Below are 16,002 nucleotides of genomic sequence, written 5' to 3'. Positions count from 1 at the left end.
CTGATGTTTGGCTTTGCTTTCTTCAAATATATTTTCAGTGTGACGGTTTATGAGGTGGTGACTTGTCCAGCCCTACTTTCTGCCGGAGTGCAGTTGGAATGGGCTCCAGCCCAGGATGTATCAGGTAGCTTTTTAGTTTACTCCTATTTCGCACGTTGAACATTTTTTGGGGTGATTTCCCGACTTGCGAGGCACGGCGACCGGCTGACGGTCGAAACGAAAGTGGCGCGCTTTGCTTTGCAGAACGCAGACTTTCTTACCTCTGCCAAAGAGGTTATGTTCTCACCTGGGCTTGCTTGTCTGTCTGTCAGCAACATAACTCAACCAGTTATGGACAGATTTGAAGTCCAAAAAAACAATTCCTTTCATTCAACGCTCCCACCTTGCTGGTCCCGCGCTGTACAGAGGATTCTGGGAGATGGAGTTGATTTACAGACCCGGCCAACGCAAAAAGGCCAGAAAAAAACTACACTCACCAAATTTTCGTTTGATACTGTCACACGTCACGGTATTTTTGAGAAGACTTTGAAGCCGAAATACCGCGGTATTTATAATACCATTACATTCCTATTTCCTACTATTGGCTGAGATCTAAATGCCTTTGGTTTTTGCCCTTAAAAGCCCTTCTGTGTCCAGGGACTTATTTCCTCAAATTGTAAATAATAATGAAAACGACAAAATATTTTGTGAGAATAAAAAATATCCAACCACTGTAATATCGACCACACACTGCTATAATACTTATTATCGTTACTATCGATATTTGTATTGATCTGCCCACTTTTGCTCTAATTAGCGGTTAGCATAACATTCTATGGTGTGTAGTGTAGCACTTTTAGCTATACAGTTTATTTGCTGCCATGGAGGCAAACACTTGCGGCACACAGCTCAAATGTGTAATTAACATGCATTATCACGATATAATTGATAGTATTAAAAACTATTGTCGGCCAAATTTGTCTATATTGCGCAACCCTACCGTCAAGTAAGGCAAAATCAACACAACCGATGAGTTTTAGAAGCTTATTGGTCAAAATTTAGGGTGACACACACTGTACAAATATGTTTTATAAGACGACCAAATGAATGTAAGGGGGCCCTTCATAAAAAGTAGCAAAACAAAAAGCTGTCTTCGCCATCAGCCTGGTCAGGGAGATGCACGATGTAGTGTAACCTGCTACTGCAGGCGGCACGAATAAAGACACACAAGACGGCTCAAAGATGACAGACTGAGTGGTTCTCTCTGCTTTAACAGCCACCAATGAGCCATGCCGGGAAGAAAGCCGGGAGCTTCATTAAGCCTTTAAAACCCTGCAGAGTCCTTTAAGTCATCACGTCAGCAGCACCGCCTCCTCTGAGAAGGCGCAAGGTAAGAGTGGGGGAAGGCCGTCGAGCTTTTAGAGTAATTGAACCGTCGTTTTCTTTTTAACATGTCTTGTGTTTACACAGGATGCAGACATTAGTAGCGAACTCGCTTTCCTACGAACCTAATTAATAGGAGTGAGACGGCAGCAAATGAAAAGCAGCGCCGTACCTATCCAATTACCACAGCGTCACATTATTTTTCCATGATGCTGTTTGGCCATATTGATATTGGTCTTAAGGAGACCTATTGTGTATACCCATCACCAGCACATGTGGCCAAATGCGAGAACAGGCTGCACAAGGCAATAAAGCGAATACTTATTGTGTGCAAATGTGCATCACAACAGCAACAAGCCAATAGTAATACATTTCAAATATGTTTGGAGAAGAACAAATCATGGTGCAATAAAAATGACAATTCTACAGCTGTAACAAGCAGGTGAAATTTGTGCAGGGCTACGTTTCATCAGATAGCTCAGCTTCTATTAGTTTCGCATAAACAATTTTACTCTTGCCAAGTGCTGCAAACATGGGATTTACTTGAAAAGCCTTTTTAAAACTCATCTAGTCCGACTTCACAGAAGCACGGCTATAAAACCTGCATGGCGCTGAACAGGCATTAATACCTTGATGGTTTCTAGGCCGGTTTTCGCCAGTGGTCATTAATTTTGCCCATAAAAAAGGAGGCCAAACCGTTACAAGAAAGTGCAATTAAAGAGCTAGAGAACTTTAATAAGTGTGAGTAGAGAGCAAAACGCAACGGCTGCGCTGAAGTGCTGGCATGCTCGGATGCGATGTGTTTGCAAAGCTGAGTAGGCTAATGAATCTAAATTATTTAGCGCACCGCTTTGGCTTGGTAAAGAACTCAAGGTCCCTGGCCTATTGGGAAAGCTGGTGCCAATGTGTGTTAGGGTTCAGAATGTCATTCCCTTTTCTTGCAAGTCTACACACACACACACACACACACACAGCTATGTTACTGTTACGTTTGGGAAGCGAGCCATCCGAGCAATGTACAGCTTTATTACCTGACGAATAATAGACCTCCTCTGTTAAATCTCATTACCGTGTGACACCAAACTGTAAGCTATTCTTTACACTGCATGGGAGATTAAACCAGAACGTGGAATGTAGGAAAATCCTGTTAAATCTATGGATCTACAGGTCAGTTTATAAATTGTGTTTGCAGTGCATTTGAATCCATACCGGCACTCCACGGTACCAATTTTCGGAACATTTGTTTTAAATAGATTCAATTTTTTTTTCATTTAACATTTAATACTTAGCTGTGTTGTCCTGTTGTTATCTTGTTTTCTTACACTTACGTGTCTCATTTGCAAGCATTGTGCTGTATTATATAAGACGTCAGATGGCAGTAGTGTTGACTACAGTGTGTTGCCTTGGCCAGGAAGTAGTCGTTGCCATTAAGTTCAGGGTTTACACTACATGTAAACGATTGTGGCGCAACGCCAGAGCAAGATTAATGCCGCCACACCTTCAAAATAAGTTATTTTTTTAGCATGAAAACAAATTCAAGTGATATATTGTATGAATGGATGTACTGTATATAGTCTATTATTTACATACTATTAGTTATAAAAAGTTAGAAAAACAGCTCAAATATCATAAAAATGCTCCTCATTGCATTATTTTAAAAAAAACAACAACATGTGCATCTAAATCGCCTGTCAGATGTGTGTCAGCTGGGTACTGCTGCGGCCCATACGGACCACGGCTGAGAAACATTTTTTGGCGACCCAACAACGGGCCCCTGCCTTATGGTTAAGACACACTGTATTAGGCCATATCTATCCATCAATCTTCTATACAACTTGTCCTCGTTATAGTCGCAGATGAGCTGGAGCGTATGACATTAGCTTGGCATTTTAACTTGCATTATTTATCATCATCAGCTTGGTTCCTCCAAATAATATTTATTACCACATGAACACACAAGTACCAAAATATTGGTACGGTTGAGTAGGGCTGTGTAAAATTATCAATTTGATCGATAATGTATCGATAGCTTTTCAATTCTGCCATGTCAATTCACAAAGCGCACGATCGATAACCCCACTCCCGCACCCGGTAGCAGTTTCGCATTGACTATGCTAATGTTAACTACAAACAACAAACAATCTGGTACAAAACATTATTATTGATTATATCTGTAACTTTGAGTCTTGTAAGATCAACACTGAAGAGACGGTGGAAACTGTATCCTGTGGGTACTTTTGTTTCCATTTCCATCTCCCTGGTCGCCAAGTGCGCCGAAAAAGGAAAGCGCACACTTCCTACCCTCTCAAAAAAATGATCGCTGTGCGTTAAATCCTGTCCAACTTTGCTAACAAAATACGAGTCTCAGAGGAATAGCTTACTTATTTACCATTATTATTTTGCCCTTCAAGAAGCCACACCTTAATGCAATTTGTAGTAATAAATGTTACAATACTTTTGAGACTTTTAAGAGTTTAAACTATCCAAAGTGGTTAATGGTGAAAAAGAAAACTAAGTACATTTGTATTACGTAACAGATGAGACATTTTCAATATTTAACTGTCATTATTAAGTTGTAATCGATGTATTTAGAACCATATGAATCAAAATCGAATCAATTTGGTTGATACCAGGTGCAGCGGTACCGTATGGGTTAAAATGTTAAAGGCACTTGTCCTGTGGTATCTATCAGGCTACTGCACAGTCCAACAGGGAGGTGTTGCGGGCCAATGATCATCCCTCATGCTGGATAACAAACAAACATCATACAGTACAGGCCAAAAGTTTGGACACACCTTCTCCTCATTCAATGCGTTTTCTTTATTTTCATGACTATTTACATTGTAGATTGTCACGGAAGGCATGAAAACTATGAATGAATACAAGTGGAGTTATGTACTTAACAAAAAAAAACTCTTGGCATTCTCTCGATGAGCTTCAAGCACACCTGTGATGTGAAATCCATTTCAGGTGACTACCACTTGAAGCTCATCGAGCAAATGCCAAGAGTGTGCAAAGCAATAATCGCTGCAAAGGGTGGCTATTTTGAAGAAACTAGAATATAAAACATGTTTTCAGTTATTTCACCTTTTTTTGTAAAGTACATAACTCCACATGTGTTCATTCATAGTTTTGATGCCTTCAGTGACAATCTACAATGTAACTAGTCATGAAAATAAAGAAAACACATTGAATGAGAAGGTGTGTCCAAACGTTTGGCCTGTACTGTACATGCTAAAGCATCTGACTACTACCTGTAGTTAGATCCTGCTTAGCTTGTCTAAAATATTCGGAGGAATCAAGCAATGAATAATGTGTGTATTAATATGTAATCATTGTGTGCGCTCTTGTCCCCTGCCCTGAAACGCCTAATAATGCTTGCTGAGTACTACAACAGGCTTCTGTGTGGGCAAGCTCTAAGAGGAGCACTCGTCAGCCTGCCAAAGAGGACAGCGGCCCTTTGATCGAGGCGGACCTCGGTACATGTGCGTGTTTTTCTGTTTGCATGTTTCTACGCGGAGCAAAAGTGAATTCTTGCAGCTGGTCACATCAAAACAACATCATCTGATTCGGAACATTCCTTCGCCTTTTCTTTGAAAAATCAAAGTCGACCTGCCCTGTGTAGAGATCAATCCAAGGACACCCTGAACTAAAAAGTGAAACACAAAAAAAAAAAAAGAACAACCGCACAGTGCTCTTATTGAGCCACATAGCAATAATACAATAGATACTGGACTTCCTGTATCAAAGGTCTCTGCAGACAAGGAGGCCCTCAGTTTGGCCGAGGGCTACAGTTGTGGCAGCTGCGCCTGAGAGTCAGCCAGAAAGTCAGCTGAAGCTGACTGTCTCCACTATCTGGCCTGGACAGCCATTCAAAGCAGGCCCAACATGTGTAAAGACACTCCCTCCATCTCGCTGAACTTCCTCTGCAGCACATGCTTGACATTCTAGAGGAGCCAGCGTACATTCCGCGCATGCTTTCAACAGGGGCCATGCGAAAGAAAGCGCACGCTGGAAAGACTGGTATGAAAGTGCAATTCAATGTCCCTGTGTGCGCTGCTGAATAAGCATTAAGGCCTTGTGTGCAGAGTGGAGTCCTGTTAAGTGGGGAGGAGTGAGCACTCAGGTGACCACAGTTAAGCCATTTCACATGGGACCTGGAGGCGTCGCCTTCAGAGGTGCGTCATGGGTTTTTTTATTTGTCGGCCGCCTCCATCCTCCAACGACATGGGAAGAAGCTCCGTGCATGAACGTGCCATAAAACACCAGTAGATCACTGCGTGCACTTCAAACAGACTGCATGGTGAAATACAGCAGCATGAGAGCGATGTGCCGTAAATACCGTGACATTGTAGCTGCGTGACATTGCAGTGTTTCTCCTGGATTTACAGGCACGGGCGCCTGACTGACGTGCAGCGTGGCCGACAGTATTGCTATCGCTCTCTCTACATGTGTTTGATATTTCATGATAAGAAAAGAATAAAAAAAACTTCAATGTAATCCAAAAAGTCTCAACCGGGGGTCGGCAACTCGCAGCTCTAGAGCCGCATACGGCTCTTTAGTGCCGCCTTAGTGGCTCCCTGGAGCTTTGAGTTTGAGGTTGAGGTTGAGTTTGAGTTTATTTGGAACATGCATGCATACAGCATGATACGTCACAATTACCAGTTTCTCTATTCAACATGTTCGAAAAGGAGTAGGAAGAAGCAGAGCTTATTTAATCCTACCTCTTTTCCTTTACATAGCAGTTGTTAAACTTTTGTTCACTTCCTGTTCTCAATTTACTCACAATATACTCCATAAGTAATAAAAACAAAATAAATAAATAATAATTGGTGAAGTATGGTGAGATGAATAAGATTATCTTGAAAATGAATGGATGGATTAAATAAAATCAGAATGTTTATCAACACTTTATAACTTCCATGCATTTTCCAGGGAAATTAGTGTTGAAATAAACAATGATTTTTCAGGGAACCATAACTTTCTTTTTTTTTTCCTAATAGACGCATACCATCGACATTGAAGTTGCCGCTCATGTGCTCTCTTATTACAATGGTCAGGTGGAAACTATGTCAAAGTATAGGTTCCAATTATTCGAAGAAACATCATATTTTTCTATCTATTTTTAATCAAATAATCGTTGCAACTCTATTTTACATTTTTGATTTTTTTGTCAAATTTGAGCAAAAAACTGATTCAAACCTTTTTTACGAAATGTTTTTATGCCTTTCAAAAACTTAAAAGGGCTTTTATGTCCTGTCGGGCTTTGAACATAATCAAAATCTAATGTCCACAGAGGGTTAACAAAGAAAGGATGTGCACTGTCATAATCTGTAAACAAGACATACGGCTTTGAACTACAGCTCTGAAAAGGTGCTAAAAAGTGTTAGTCTGGAATACTTCTACAACTACAACTTCTGACAATGGAAAAGCAACAAATCGCATATGTGCCAAGTTCAATTTTTGCTTTGTAGAAGCAGTGCGTCACAGTGTTACCAGTACGGTTGTGTTGTTCTTTCGTTCTTACAGTATGGGTAGTTTATCTTTGAGTGTAACTTAAAGGAATTCCTTCCTGGCTCTATACTGAGATGTTGCGGTCATGAGACACGAGGAGGATGCGTGCGCCAAAAGAGTTGACGACGCTGAGGCATGATGAAGGAATTTTGACAGCACTTGCTACAAGTATTTGTAAAGCACTCTTTTTTTTTTAAATGCTCGACAAATCACCTGACATTTGTGTGACAGTAGACTGTAGCAGGCTCCCATGTGACAATCTCATGTGTCATGCGATTTGACCTCAGGTTCGGGGACAAAAAGCTCGAAATAGAGCCTAAGCATGTGGACACATTCGGAAGAGCAAATCTTCTCGAGCTTGGCAGGAAGTTAGTTACTGTGACAGTGTTGGTGCTTGCAGGCTAGTGGGACAGGCCCTGCACAGCATCTCAATGACCACGGAGGTTCGACTGAGAGGGGTTCAGCCATACTGCCCCCAGCCTACTCTCCATCCAACCACAAAGGCATTCAGCCTTTTTATGGGGGATAATAATGGGGCCGAAACTGGACAGGGCCCCCATGTCGGAGCGCCATAAGTTGTGGCAGTGGCTTTGTGGTGATGTCATGCGTGACCATGGGAGCGCAGTAAGGCGCTCGGGCCGGAAGAAAACAATACAAACAATAAAGGGAAACCTTGTTCTGAGTCTTACTACTGCACACCAATCAAAACATCCTGTTTGGACTCGACTGGACACTTGCTAACAACATGCTACAACTAAGCTCTACAGTCAAATCTAATGTATCCTCTCAGTGTGAAAGAAAACATCACAGCACATGAAAAATCATACCTGCATAGAAACGTAACAGGGAGCCCATTTCTGTGTTAAGCCCTTCCTCTTGAACTCTCCAAGGGTCCTTAAATCCAAGCTTAAAGAGAAAGTCATTCTGGATCTGCAGGGGCCTCTCTTCTGGGCTAAGCCTCCTGACTGCTTCGCCGTGCAGCTGAACATACAAAGTGGGGATGGACTCATCGCAGGAACTTCTATACTGGTCAGAGGTCAGCTGCGATTTGCCAGTACCGCTGTCTGGGTCCTGGATGTCAGGTGTGTTCCCCGTGGAGCTATCCCTGGACAAGGAACCAGCGCTGCTGCTGGTCGGCAGGCCGTTCGTCACATCTTTACGACCGGTGCCGCACTGCTTGTAGCTGGCACCATTGCTGCGGAGCTGGTTGATGGGATCCAGGCTGGACACAGGGCAGTCCAGCTCCAGCTCGTCCGAAGAACTGCCGTACATATCGTGGCCTTCTGTGGCGCTGTCGAACGACGGGCTGAGGATAGACGCATCCGTCCCCAAGATCATGTCATCGCTGAGAGAGTCCCTGTGCTCGCTTAGTCGGGCCCCTGAACTCAGGTCGTCAAACGCGCTGCTCTCCACGTCCGAGCCAGAATTCAGCCCGTAGCTGTCCACCCCGTTCCTGTGCTCTGAGTCATCATCATTAAGGGTATCCATGTTGGAGTTCAAATTTAAATCGGACAGTGAGCAAGTTATGTTGTCTTGGGACTCTGATTCAGGGCTGAAAAGTTTTCCATCCTGTTGCCGCTCTTCTGCATTAGTCATGAGCAGCAGTCTCATCTTGTCACTGGTGCGACCTCCTAAATCTGTGGCTACCAGGCCGGACAAGTGGTCATATTTGATGGTGAGGTCTTCGTTGACCTTGCACAGATTGTAATTGTACTCATATTTGACGCTGCAGTTGCCATTTTGGTCCATCTTGGGGTTGTCTTTGCTGAAAATGCGCATAACAGAGCACGACTTGCCGCAGAGTTTGCTCAGGCGAAGGGCGACCTCGCCGGCTGTGGTGTCCGCGGTGCACAGCACCGGCCTGGGATACGAGGACGTCAGTCTGTCGTAGACGTGGATGGCGCCCCGGTGGAGATCGGCTCGAACCCACTCGCGATCGGACGTTTGAAGCTGCATGTTCTGCCGGTGCTTGAGGAGAGTTTTGCGGTCCAGACTCCGTGTGTGCAGAGACGCAGAGGACATGGCCGAGCTCATCTTGGCGGCGGCGGTGACAGCCGAGGAGGAGGCGGCGCTGCCGGACACTGCCGTGGCGGCGCTGAGGTTCCTCTTCAAGCGCCTGCGTCTTAGCAGTAGGGAGCCGGAGTTGCCGGTTAATCCTCGGCCGTTAAACGCCGCCATTCTGCTCGTGGGGGTGGCGTGGGAAAGACCGTACCCATTCTTCGCGTCCACGGGGGAGGGAGCGAGATGCCCGCCGCCGCCGTCCGCCGGAGTCCGGCGGCCGCTGGGCTTCTTTATTACCTTGTCGCTTTCGTCAGCTGTAGCCTGAACACTTTCCATGTCCGCCAACGAGAAGTGCCCTTCTCGGGATAAATAACAGTGCGCACTCGGTAGCGCCGACCGCGTCTACATTTAAAAACCAAAGTCAATCCCCACCAAACCGGGCGGCGTCGCTCACTTGTTCCGCTTGTAGTCATCCACTCCTCTCCTTCCTCCGTCGATCCGAGGGAACATTTTTTAACCGATGAAAGTCGCTGCGAAAGGAAGAGGCAGTGCGCGCAGGGACATATCAGGGCGGAGACGTGACTCTGCGTCCCGCTTGGACAGAAATACACTGCTCGAATATGCAATGAACGTCGGCCGACCTCCTACGCAAACCTTGGCTTGATGTATAATTCATGAGGAGGACTCAAGATGGCGTCTCCTCACAACAACGTGGTGCATTGTGGGAAAAGTAGTGCAATTGTTCCGTGTGACGCAGCTGTGGGGGAGGCTTGAAAACTACATCTCCCATGAGAACAGACCGAGCTGAAGTTAGTTTCAAGTTGGATAGTCAACAGACATTCAACAGTCAGCCCGCCGGCAATGGAAGCTTAAGCCACGGATGTAGAAGAGTTCACATTTGGTATTTTAATAAACGACTGTAACTTAGCAATGTTTGTCAACATTATTATGCTACAGGCAAAAATGTTTCTACATAAATGTCGATTTATGAAAGTAAGGCCTACATTTTCTAATTGGCTTAATGGTTTACAAATATCAATCAAATCTTGGAGGATGATTAAGAGTACAAAAACTCTTAAATTGATATCTTTGTTAAAACCTTTTTTAAAAGTGATTTAGATAGCCCTTTTTGTCTTAAAAAAAAAGTTTTATTATTATTATTTGTTAATATTTGATACTCTATCTGTATTTGCTTTTGTTTTCTTACCTTGACATGTTTTGCTGATGTCGTGATTTGCTCAACCTGATGTGTAGATTGGTGGTTGAGTTGAAAGTGCCTTGACTTTTGTGTGCAGTATAAATGTATGTTTTTTGTTCAATAAAAAAAATAAAAGTTTATGCCGCGGGTGTTAGCCGGTGCTGACTCGTGTGGTTAAGGGACTGTCAGTAAATTACTTGTCAGTAGCTCAAGGAGGACAATTTCCTCGCCAATAGCTTTTTAGTCATGTGACCTAAAAAACCCAAACCACTTTCATATTGTTTGTTCATCGATACTATACTTGGCTCACGCACTGTTTTTTCCAGATTTTTTTATTTATTTATCAAATTGCCCCTAGTGTGTGAGTGTGAGTGTGAATGTTGAATGCAGCAGCGGCTCCAGCACCCCCCGCAACCCCGAAAGGGACAAGCGGTAGGCAATGGATGGATGGATGGAACTTTCAATCGTCAATAGCTTTTTAGTCATGTGACCTGAATAAAACAAATCACTTTCATTTGCATCTTTAACATTGAGTGCCCTGCCATAAAACAACAGGAAAAATATTGTCTGTTCATCATTACTTACTATTTATTTAATTATTTATTTATTATTTTTTAGCAACTTTCAATCGTCAATAGCTTTTTAGTCATGTGATCTAAAAAACCCAAACCACTATCCTATACACCCAGTGCCACCCGGTTTAAATGTAACTTAGATCATGGGTTTCACTACGTAAAGCGCTGAGTCACTTGAGAAAAGCGCTATATAAATATAATTCACTTCACCTTTAACGTTGAGTGCCCTGCCATAAAACAAGAAGAATATTGTTTGTTTATCATTACTATACTTGGCTCACACATTGTTGTTTTCCCAGATATTTATTTATTTTTATTTTTAAAATTCAGCAAATTTCAATCGTCAATAGCTTATAGTCATGTGACCTAAAAACCCAAAATCACTTTTATAACGTTTGTTCATCATTACTATCATTGGTACTTTAACTTTAACTTTAACTATATTTGGCTCACATGTTTTTTTCCAGATTTGTGTATATTTGTGAAATATTTGGTCGATACCTTTTAAGTCATGTGACCTAGGAACCCAAAACCACTTTTATGTTTATTTATCATCACTATACTTGGTTCACGCGTTGGTTTATGGATAGATAGATAGACAGACGGACGGACGGACGTCCAGACAGACAGACAGACAGACAGATAGATAGATAGATAGACAGATAGACAGATAGACAGATAGATAGATAGATAGATAGATAGATAGATAGATAGATAGATAGATAGATAGATAGATAGATAGATAGATAGATAGATAGATAGATAGATAGATAGATAGATAGATAGATAGATAGATAGATAGATAGATAGATAGATAGATAGATAGATAGACGGATAGATGGATAGATGGATAGATGGATAGATGGATAGATAGATAGATAGATAGATAGATAGATAGATAGATAGATAGATAGATAGACAGATAGATAGATAGACAGATAGACAGATAGACAGATAGACAGATAGATAGATAGATAGATATAAATATATTTGCGTTTACTAATGATGACAAAGAAAAACAAAAGAGTTATGTAAACTTCCATCCATCCATCCATCCATCCATCTATCCATCCATCCATCTTTCTCCGCCTATCCGAGGTTGGGTCGCGGAGGCAGCAGCCTAAGCAGGGAAGCCCAGACTTCCCTCTCCCCAGCCACTTCGTCCAGCTCCTCCCGGGGGATCCCGAGGCGTTCCCAGGCCAGCCATGAGAGTCTTCCCAAAGTGTCCTGGGTCTTCCCTCGTGGCCTCCTACCGGTCGGACGTGACCGAAACACCTCCCTAGGGAGCTGTTCGGGTGGCATCCTGACCAGATGCCCGAACCACCTCATTTGGCTCCTCTCGATGTGGAAACTTCCCACAGCCTAAAATACATTCATGTATAAAGACAATCTCCATCAAAGACAAAATTAAATAATCATTTTGGTTATTTTTTAATTTCTTAAATACTGTTTGAAAATTACAGAGAACAATTGCTTCTATTTACATATTTTGGAAAAAAATATATAGCGCATATTTACTTGTGTTTTGTTTGAATGTTATGTATCATATTATAGCAATGGGAATATTGTGTTGGGAACTGTAATTACTCAAAGTGAGCTGCAGAGGGCAGCAGCGGTCTTGCGTAGACCGAGTCAGGAGCGAAGAACAGACAAATCAGTTTCGGAAAGGAGCCGTTGGGTGTCGCTGTTGCCAATGTCACTACCGGTGAAAGCTTACACACGAACAAAAGTTGTTTTATGATGGTTGGATGCAGAAAAGTAGATGGTCGGTTGTATATATGATGGATGCACAAGGTAACTTACTTAGTTATGAGCAACTCTGCAACAAATTTCAGTTTATTCCACCACTTTCTGGATTTAAACAATTGCACAAAGCATTGCCAAAACAATTCGTATTTCTGGTTAAAAATCTGCCACACTGCCCATTCATTCCACAACTAATCTTACACAATATTTCATTAACGGACAAAAATGCTTAAGTAACACATTTTGATGTAAAATTACAACATTACCTTTAACCATCCTAAAAAACAATCTGTTATCCATCCATCCATCTTTTTCCGTTTATCCGAGGTCATGTCGCGGAGGCAGCAGCCTAAGCAGGGAAGCCCAGACTTTCCTCTCCCCAGCCACCTCGTCCAGCTCTTCCCGGGGGATCCCGAGGCGTTCCCAGACCAACCGGGAGACATAGTCTTCCCAACGTGTCCTGGGTCTTCCTTGTGGCCTCCTACCGGTCGGACGTCCCCTAAACACCTCCCTAGGGAGGCGTTCGGGTGGTATTCTGACCAGATGCTCGAACCACCTCATCTGTCTCCTCTCGATGTGGAGGAGCAGCGGGTTTACTTTGAGCTCCCCCCGGACGGCAGAGCTTCTCACCCTATCTCTAAGGGAGAGCCCTGCCACCCGGCGGAGGAAACTCATTTCGGCCGCTTGTACCCTTGATCTTGTCCTTTCGGTCATAACCCAAAGCTCATGACCATAGGTGAGGATGGGAACGTAGATCGACCGGTAACAATTAAACAAATAGATGTTGTTCGAAGGAAACCTTGAGATGTTGAGTGAGTTCATGGCCAGAAGGCGTGACTTGTAAACAAATGTACGATCCAATAGCATTGTGAGACTGAACAATAGGATAGGACCCAATGACTATGTAAATGTGGTAAAAAAAAATTAAATACAATATAACAGAGGAGTTCAAGTGCCTCGGAGACTTGTTCATGAGTGAGGGAAGAGTGGATCGTGAGATCGGAATGCGGATTGGTGCGGCATCTTCAGTAATGCGGACGCTGTATCGATCCGTTGTGGTGAAGAAGGAGCTGAGCCGGAAGGCAAAGCTCTCAATTTATGGACTGAATTCATCAGATTCAAGTAAGTAAAATGTCTTTTATAAGTTTTTGGGTTGTTATTACAAAGTCTAGGTCTGTACATTTGTAGTTATTGTGGAATAGATGCATCAAATTTCATTTAGAGCTTGTTATAGAATTGTTGCAATTATACATCACTGTGTATGGAAATAGAATTGTCTCACATCAACTTATACATATCAATATGATATTAATATATATATGCATATAATAATAAATATACAATTACAAATGTGATATACAAATAAATAAATAATTTGTATAAATAAATGCGTATTTGCAAATATATTTTTGAGATTTGAAAATGTATACAAATAAAATTTATAAATATAAAAATGTGACATACAAATAAATCAAGAATTTTGTATAGATAAACATGTATTTGTAATATATTTTTAAGATTTGAATATAAATATGCTTGATTTTGTATTTGTATTTGTATTGAATTTGCCTATGTGGATTGCTTTTTTGCTTTTGTGTTGATGAGACATTCCTACCAAAAACCAAATGCACAAATAAATGTGACCTATACAATCCCCTGAACAACCAGCAAAGGGCACTGCAGCCAGAGCGGTCTGAGAAATAAAAGAAGAGCAATGTTCATATGTTGTTAATATTCAGTGTTTTATTGTTCATAGTAAATATTGTAAATCTCACTTTCTTTATTTACATGTACATTTTGGGTGTCCCATTCAGTTTAAAAAAACTGTAAAATTCCATTCCGTTTTTTCGAGGTGTTCTGTCATAATGTTTTTAGAATTCTATCGGACATTGTGACTATTGGTATAAGTGTTCCTAAAAAAAGGGACCCAAACACACATACTGTACTGCAGATTTTTACAGCTAAATGTGTATATATCATTCATACACAATTTGGCCCCCCCGACACGTTTTTTTTCTCAATGTGGCCCCCGAGTCAAAATATTTGCCCAGCTCTGATATAGAGGATAACATTTGTACATTTTGCTGTATTGACATAGAAACCACCGACCATGTACTTTTTTAAATGTACTTAAGTTGAGTCATTTTGGAATTATGTTTATGCTTGGTTAAAATCTGTTTTTCCATCATGTCAACATTTGGTATGCTTCTCACAAACAAAACAGAAGAAATCTCATGTAGCTCCACGTTATGCCTTGCAAAGTTCTACATACAGTAAGGTATGTAGAATATAATTGCTTTTAAAAACTGTCCTATTTTGTATCTAAAATCCTCAAAATTATGAAAAAACAAAAATACCTAAACTATTCACTCTTAATCTTTTTTATAAAAAGGCTTTTGATCATTTAGTTTTCATCTTGTCTCTTGGTTTTTACATATAAATTGTAGTTCTTATTTTATGTGTTGTTACTTTTCCCATTTGCATTGACATTTTGAAAATGCGTAATGCCATGTTTGTTTTGTAAATAAAGTTATTTAAAAAAACAAAAACTACCCGTGACAGTGCAATGGCCTTCCATTTCAGAGGAAAAAGAGACGAAGAAGAAGTAATTTCCGTGTGGCATCATGAGGCAAGGTAACTTTATTTATGGAGCACAAGTCGTACACAAGGCAATTCAAAGGGCTTTACAAAATTAAAAGGCAAAATTGAAAATACAATAATCATAATTCAGATTAAAAATGAAATAAAACCATCATAAAAACTAATATAATTCAAATTAAAATCAGTTGTCTTATGCACAATTAAATAAAAGTATTTTCAGCCTGGATTTGAACATTGTCAACATTGAGGCCTGTCTCACATCTTCAGGAAGTCTATTCCAGATTTTAAGAGCATAAAACTGAAACGCAGCCTCACCATGTTTCTTCCTGACTCTGAGCACCATCAGGAGACCACTCCCCGAGCTTCATATGTCTCAAGCGCGTCAGAGATGTGCTTTGGCAACAAGAAGAGCTATTTTTAAAGTCTATTCTCTGAGCAACAGGAAGCCAGTGCAGTGACCTGAGCATTGGACTAATATGGTCATATTTCCTGGTTCTAGTCAGGACTCCAGCAGCAGCATTTTGGATGTACTGCAGCTGCTTTACAGCTCATTTAAAGAGCCCAGTAGAAGGCCATTACAGTAGTCTAACCTGCTGGAGACAAATGCTTGGATTTGTCTTTCTCAGTTGGATTTAGACATTATTCCTCTGATTTTTGCAATGTTTTTCAGGTGAGCTGTTGATATTATTGACTTAATGTGGCTGTTAAAGTTCAAGTCTGAGTCCATTATTACCCCTAGATTTGTAACGTGATGAGTAGTTTCCAGGGGGAGAGTCTCAAGGTGACTAATAATATTGTGTTGCTTCTGTGGGCCAAAGACTAAAACCACACAATCCTGACAGGGATATTCTAGATCTAGACACTTAATGGAGATCCTGAAATGAAAAGGACTCTGAGAGCTGATGTGGAGTTCTGTGAGACAAGTCAAACACATTCAACTGAAGGTTAACTACAAGATGCACAACTTGTGGTTATCAAAGATCTAAAAACACAGACATAATGGGA

The 16,002-nt window shown here is 41.5% G+C and overlaps 1 protein-coding gene across 1 annotated transcript in view; it reads right to left on the bottom strand.

Moving 5' to 3' along the window:
- The window catches only part of phlpp1 (PH domain and leucine rich repeat protein phosphatase 1), a 114,545-nt gene extending 104,981 nt beyond the window's left edge, over positions 1–9,564 (bottom strand). The window contains exon 1 of the mRNA XM_062022695.1: positions 7,704–9,564. Within this exon, the coding sequence (XP_061878679.1) occupies positions 7,704–9,213 (1,510 nt within the window). The 5' untranslated portion in view covers positions 9,214–9,564. The remainder of the gene's footprint in view (positions 1–7,703) is intronic.
- Between the last annotated feature and the right edge of the window lie 6,438 nt (positions 9,565–16,002).

Source organism: Entelurus aequoreus, linkage group LG16 (assembly GCF_033978785.1).
Source record: "Entelurus aequoreus isolate RoL-2023_Sb linkage group LG16, RoL_Eaeq_v1.1, whole genome shotgun sequence".
In the NCBI taxonomy this organism is placed as follows: Eukaryota; Metazoa; Chordata; class Actinopteri; order Syngnathiformes; family Syngnathidae; genus Entelurus; species Entelurus aequoreus.
Note: the sequence above shows the minus strand (reverse complement) of the source record. Positions and strands in the feature narration are given on the sequence as shown.